Genomic DNA, 7,189 nt, shown 5'->3' with positions numbered 1-7,189 from the left:
AGACAGACAGACAGACAGACAGACAGACAGAGACAGAGAGAGAGAACACATGTATGGAGGCCTGAGGTTGGCCTCAGATTCTTCGCCTCTATATATTGAGGCAGGGTCTCTCACCAAATGTGAAGCCAGGTGTTTCAGAGTCCAGATAGCCATCTTGCTGTGAGATCCTCTGTCTCCACCTCCAGCCTTTGTGCTGGGTTTACAGGGAAACTGTCAAACCCACCAACCTTTACAGTTGCTATGGGGCTTCTGGGGATTCGAGTTCTAATCCTCACACTTAAGCAACCTTCCCCCACTGAGCCATCTTCTAAACCCCGAGTGTTTTCAGTAGCAAACCCACAAAACAAATGAACAAACAAACAAAAACCATTCAGTTTGTGTCCTGCATCTCTGCACTGTGGTACTAGCATGAAAGTGAAACCTTTCAAACACACTCTCTCGCCATTCAACTTGCACGGTCCATTTCTGAAAAATTTAATCACTTTTAAAATTATAATTATCAGATTTCCAAGAAACCTAGTAGTTCAATAAACTCCATAATTAAAAGTGAAATAAATAAGGGGTAATAAGAATGATAAAATTAGCAAAACAAAAGAAAATCAGTCAGCCCTAAGACTTGAATAGGTAACAATTGGCGGCTGAGCATTGCCTTCATGCAGGCCGAGTACTGGGGGAGAGGGGAATGCTAGACTATCAGATGAACTTTAACTAGGGGAACCTATACTCAGCCACGCCACTTGGGCCACATTCTATAAGGATATGCCATATGCGAAAAAGTTGTGTGCATTTGAGAGTTCTATGGACCTTGATTTCTTGTCACTTTACACTCCCCGTTTTAAATTCTAGACATAACTTGCCTACTTGAGCTGCCCCAAGGCAGGCTCTGCCTGTTTGGGTCTTCTTTAATTCTGGATCTGAGGGCATATGACTGGAGATAGGTCCCAGACTTTTGACTCACCTCATATTCACTGAAGACTTTATCAAACAAGGCTTGTCACAGTCTGGCCCTGCTGGAACCTGCCTAATCCTCTTCAGATCTTAAACAAAACTGACCACGAGGCAGATTTGCGAAGCCCTACCCCAGGCCACAGAAGCCTACTCACAAATTTGGGGAGGGAGAGCAGATTTATCTGATTGCTTTCTAGGATGTTAGAAGGATATGAGTCTCTGTACAACACAGGAGACTTTTTAAACTTAAGTGTGTCCAGAACAATGATTATCATAGAAAAGAAAATGGAGATGACTTAGTTAGGAGGAGAGAGAGCCTGAGAGACAACTCCTATAGCCAGAGTTCTCTAACCCCACCCCCACCTCCTCTCCTGGCTCACCTCCCAGAGGCTGCTGTGTCCCCAGCCTGCCCTCTGGCCTCCCACAGGTAGACAAATTGGCTGTTGGAGTTTTCTCTCCACGTGGGACATTGTGTTAATCACTTGATATAGGTCCTCACTTTAATTATTAGTTTCTCCCATTTTACAGATGAACACAAGACCCAGAGAGTAAATACCATGGCAGTCACAGGCAAGCAGGGCCACACACCCCAGTGCACAGCCCCAGGTCTGAACACCCCATCCCCTGTGGCCTTGCTGTTCAGAGCACATAGACAGTCGCACGCCAGCAAGGGCACGTGAGTGGTGCAGAGGTAAAGATTTATGATGACATTTTCAGCACAGCATAGCAGAGCAAAATTACGGAGAGGAGTGGGGGTGTAGCTATTGCAGCTGGGAAGACCTTATTGTACTGAGTGGGGCCACATTGTGTTTCCAGGAACCTGGCTCCAATAGTTTCCCCCTGCAGGGAAACCAGCTGGAAGCGTTGTCCACTGACACTTCTGTCTTGCTTCAGTGTCTGATGAAGTCACACCTGCTGAGAGCCCTGTGGCAGAGCCAGACTCCACGGATGCAGCCAAGGGCCAGCCACTGCCAGATCAGACCAAGACAAGTTTCCCTGCTAGTGGTCCCGAGCCGTCTGTCTTCTGTGTTGTTTTGTGATCAGGAAAAAAAGCGAACCTATGTGGCTCATTTCTTTTCATCAATGGCAGTGAAGACAATTAACTTAGAATAATTTGGAAGTCCAAAATGTTTCCGACTGCATCTCTTTCTGCGAGGTTTGGAAAATGCTTTGTAGAAATGTGTCACGGCCAGCCACAAACGGGCTGGAGCTGTATCTGTTCTAGATATTGACTTGGCCTGTGTCTGTTTCTGTTTGCTTGCTCTCAGCTCCATGGCTTCCCAATCTCTGCCTCTGAATTGGTGTCCTAGGGTCCATCTTCACGGGACACCCTGATCTTGGTTCCAGCATGCCATTTAACTGGAAGCAAGAGGGGAAAGGAAGAAAAGCCGGAGAAGAGAGGCCCAGACCCTGCAGTTTCTAAACCGTTACCCACTAAGACAGCCGGGCTGGGGAAGGCACTGGGCCAGTGAAAGGAAGTCATTTTACTTTCCGGATGCTCCACACGTCACCCGGGAGCCGCCATTTATCCTATTAAACACTGCTAGAGGCGATCTTCCCAGTGTTGGGTGTGTTGTTACCTTTCTATTCTTTGTTAAAACACCATGACCAAGGTGACTTATAGAAGGGAGGGTTTATTTGGGGTTTCCGGTACCAGAGATGTACGAGTCCATCACTGGCACATGGGGAAGGAGGGCCATTCTCGTTCAATCCACCACACTTGGGAAGCTTGGCCAGGCTGATAATAGACTCACAGGGCTTCTCACACCTCCAGTGCACCTTCATTTGGTGAGGCCCCAGAATCCAGGAGTGGTATGAACTCTTACTGAACCAATTAGCTCAGGGAAGGTCTATGTCCCTGCACACACCTGTATGTACATGCTGTGTTCTCATGCAAGCATCTGGTAGTCTGCTTCATGGCCACCAGCAGACCTGGGCTGTCACTCCAATGAGAGACTTGCTGATGAGCGATGAATGATTTGCTTGCTGGACAGCATGACTCTAGGTCGAACCCTTCCCAGAGCAGAAGGTTCCAGGGAACTTTCTGCTACAGCTACAGCTTGACAGGATCATTTTACCCCATAACCTTGCCTTGTACAGACCCCTCTTAGCTTCTACCACTTCAGGGCACCTCTCCCAGGCATGGCCTATCCAGATGGCGGCAGATGGCTGGTCCTCAGACCGAAGACTGACAGACTCATTGGCCTCTAGCCACAGAGGGAGGTGACAGTTTCCTAAATACAAGGTTGAAAACACTCTCCACTGCAGGGGCATGGAACTCAAACCCAGGTTTCTAAGAGCCACAACACCCCTGCTCCCACTGTCCTGCATACCACAACAGTCCTGGATGGTAGAGGCGAAGTTCTCGGGCATTGAGGAGGAGAGGGCAGTCTGCTGGGGCCCCTGTCTGTTGCTTTCTCCTCCAAGGGCCCTCTTTGTGCCCAGCCGATGCCAATTCCTGATACTCCAGTCAGGCTTGGTGTCTTATCTGTCTCCTGAGCTAAGACTTATTCATTCTTCCCAGGCTTCTGGCTTCCCTGTCCCTTCCTGGTCTTTTTCTTTCACTTCCAACTTTTCCTTCAGCTCAAGTTGTGTGAGAAAGAAAAGGAGCCACTCGCTGGTTGCCTAGCTGAGGGTGAGATCATTGTCGTCTGTCCGTTCCGCAGAGAGCCCGAGAAAGCAAGCGGAGGAACTTGTCCTCCGCAGAGGACCATCTGGCTGCGACAGACTCGTGCTAATCTGTGGCTTTCTTTATTCTGTTTGGTTTGTTCCCCGGGAGCCACTCATCTGCAGCTGTACAGTCAGGCCTGGCCCCTAGGAAGGCAAGCGTTCATTTGAAGGAACACGTGCTTCTTCTCCCCACTCCCGTCTCTCTCGGAGGTGTCAGGAAGCCATTCTTATCCCTGGTGGGTTTCTGTGGCCTCAATGTCAGGGCTGCACTTTCAAATGGAAATCAGGCAATTATTCGTCACACAGAGAACCCTGACAGATGCAGAGGTTTGACACAACTGGCCCTGTCTGCGGGACCAAAGCACCTGGTGCTCCCCGAGGGACTATTAAACACATAGAATATGTTCTGAGAGAACAGGAAAATTCAAGAATATTTAACTGTGTGATGAGCATTCATAGATGAGTGGCTGTTTAACCTCCAGACGTGATCATGATACGTCAACCAACCGCCTGAGTCATTCTTTAAAGGTGCCATTGAAACGGGAGGTGGGGGGGAGGCTGCTCTGCATGGTGCAGCCCAAAAAGTTTGGAGGATTTGGAATCACTGTTTCCCATCAGGGGGCTCCACTTGATGTGAGGTGTGGGGGGGATGAGACCAGCTCCAGGTCTGCCTCCAGTGGGGTCTAATAATAGCACCCTCTAGAGATCTTGGTGGAGCAGTATTATTGTGGCCCAGTCAAGTGCCCTCCCTCCCAAGACCCCCCAAAGTCCTGTGAGCCTAACACAGATCTTTTTATTAGCCACACTGCACAGACAGGAAACCAAGGTGTAAACCTAAGAACTGGCCTTCAGATCTAGCCCTACCCAACTCTGGTCTTAGCTCTCCGTCACCGGATGGAGCCTTGTCTGTGTTGGAAGCAAGGTATGTACTCCCTGGCCCAGCAGCTCGGTTCAGATGTGTGCTGTCATGAACCAGACAGGAGAGACCTACATAAAAGTTACAATTTGATTTTTCACGGGAAATGCCCATCTTGAGCAGCTGGTACCCCAAACCAGTCTTAAAGTAGCACTATCAACATCATGACATCCTATCAACCTGTAGAGCCATTGTTGTGGGGCCCCATCTTCTTCCTGGAAACTTCAAAGATTACTGCAGGAAAACCTACTGCCCATTGTAGAAAACTTAAATATAATTCATAAAGACAAATATTTAATGAAAGATACAATATAGACAAAATAGGTATGGAGAAAAGTAAAACTTTTCCTAAATTTTTTCTTCTTTCTATCCCATACCAGGTAGCTCCTGACATGAGACAGAAACTCTGAATTTTTCTCTTAACAACATGCTTGGATTTAGAGAATAACAGCCATTGTCTAACTCCAAAGCCAGCTTTGATTTTTAAGTGAGAGTATAATTCTACTGGTCCGTAGACATAAATATATATGTACAGAGAACAAAATTTTACTCTGCAGATGACCTGTCCTCATAAATCATATTCCTCTTTATCCAGTGATCCTTTCTGGATAGTTATCTTTTCCTCTTTAGGCATCCAAACACCCAGGGGCTCTTGACTGTTTGAAGATGAGTCTTTTCCTACAAAAATAAGAACAGGGCTGGAGAGATGGCTCAGCCTTTAAAGGCTAGGCTCACAATCAAAAATATAATAAGAACAGAATCCTGCCCCAACCCTTACAAGGTTTCCTTAACACCTGTATGATTGTCACCTCTGTGGATTATATCTTGAATCTGAATGAATAATGAAGTCAATTCTTTATTATCTGGTATAAATTCAGCAGTTTTAATATGCAAGACAACTCTTTCTGCATATTGTGAATCAGTTACTATATTGAGAGGTTCTTTAAAATCCCTTAATACCATGAAAATAGCATATAACTCTGCCTTTTGGATAGAATTATAAGGGCTTTGTTCTACCTTACTTAAATCTTCTTTCTGATCTGTAACCTGCCTTTCCTGATTTATTTGCATAAATATAAAATAAACAGGCTCCAGTTATTGGTGCATCACATACAATTTAGGAAAGAATCCAAGTAAAATTTAAAAAAAAATTAAAATACGTCCTCTCATTTTGAGTGATTTCAGGGAAGGAAAAAGTAAAGGCTTTTGAGGCAAGAGAAAATATTTTCTAACAATAAGTAAGCTGGTCACACAGTCTACTACATACTTTTTTAACTCTGTGTAAATAAGAACCATGGATGTAAAGACTTTATATGTTTCATCTGAGTTGCTAGAGAGCTGAAGGGAGATTTTTAAAGTGTGTGGTCACAAAGAGACTATGAAGTGCTATGGCGGGTTGGAAATATTGACAATGAAGACATTGTCTTGCTTACCACTTATGCAGCTCTGATATTTTTCTGGATATCTGTTTTCCATGGAGGAGTTTGGTCACAGCATCCTGGACAATGTATGCACAGTAAACAACTCAGGACTGAGCTCACAGAGATGAGTCACTAATCCTGGGGTTGAACCTTGAGGGTATTTGGCTTGGGGGAAAGTTGGGGGTCTTGAAATATATATAGAGGAGAACTAACTTACTTTAAGAAATGACAACAAGTCTGTGTACTAAGAACTTTTTTTGTGCCAGTATCCCTGGGAGATAAATACATTATCACTTCCTCACAGAAAAATGAGGTTCTAATAGGTAAAAATTTATTCAAGATGGCAGAGCCAGAATTAAAATCCTGGCACCTCTCTGGGTGTGGAGTATTGGATTCTTTCATTGACAAGCAAACAGAAGTGTGCAGGTCTGTTCCATCTGAGATCCAGGGCAGCCTTTCCAGCCACTACTGGCCTCTGTCCCCTGACTGCTACACCATCTTCAGTGTAATTATTTTATACCCTAAATCCAGGCCGTGAGACCGACACTCAGTCAACTCAGAAGAACGCTCGGAAAGCCACATGCCACGTGGGAGGTGTTCACTTACTGAAACTTGAAAACAATAGTACCAGGGAAGCTAATTTTAAAAGTAGTCTTCAAAGGTCCAAGGAATCCTTACCCAGGCATCTGCTCAAATAAAGATCCACATCAGGCATGGTAGCAGGCATCTGTGATCTCAGTGCGTTGAAGGTTGAGGCAAGGACTGCCCTGAAAAGGAGGCTAGCTTGAGCTTCTTGGCTACTTGGCAAGGCTTTGACCAAACAAAAGCAACAACGACAACAACAATCACAAAACAAAACAAATCAAACAAGAAAACAAAAGCTCATTGATTCCTGTTTACATTTTGAAAAGATGTTGGGTTTTGGCTATTCATTGATGAATAGTCGGCTGATGAAACTAGTACAGAAACCTTATGTTTAAAAATAGTAAAATGTTCTTGCCAAGAATCATTGTTGGGAAGCTCTTTTGTCCTCAGATTTTTCTTAGTCTTACAACTCTGTTAGCAGAGAGAAGTGGACAAACAGGTGTCTTCCCAAGCCTTTGCATTAGCTAATCTCTCTCCAGCTAGCTCAGTTGAGTTACCTAGTCCATCTTAGTTGTTGTTTCTATTGCTGTAAAGAGATGACCACAGCAACTCTTACAAAGGAAGACATTTAATAGGGTGGCTTACAGTT

At 45.2% G+C, this 7,189-nt stretch overlaps 1 protein-coding gene across 1 annotated transcript in view; it reads left to right on the top strand.

Annotated features, from left to right (window-relative positions):
• Nucleotides 1-1,988, top strand: part of LOC101994843 (guanylate cyclase soluble subunit beta-2-like) — a 55,914-nt gene extending 53,926 nt beyond the window's left edge. Inside the window, exon 15 of the mRNA XM_013355124.2 lies at nucleotides 1,843-1,988. Coding sequence (XP_013210578.1) covers nucleotides 1,843-1,988 — 146 coding nt within the window. The remainder of the gene's footprint in view (nucleotides 1-1,842) is intronic.
• Nucleotides 1,989-7,189: the final 5,201 nt, after the last annotated feature.

The sequence above is a fragment of the Microtus ochrogaster genome, unplaced genomic scaffold, assembly GCF_000317375.1.
Source record: "Microtus ochrogaster isolate Prairie Vole_2 unplaced genomic scaffold, MicOch1.0 UNK97, whole genome shotgun sequence".
Classification (NCBI taxonomy): Eukaryota; Metazoa; Chordata; class Mammalia; order Rodentia; family Cricetidae; genus Microtus; species Microtus ochrogaster.
This window is presented reverse-complemented; position numbering and strand designations above follow the sequence as displayed.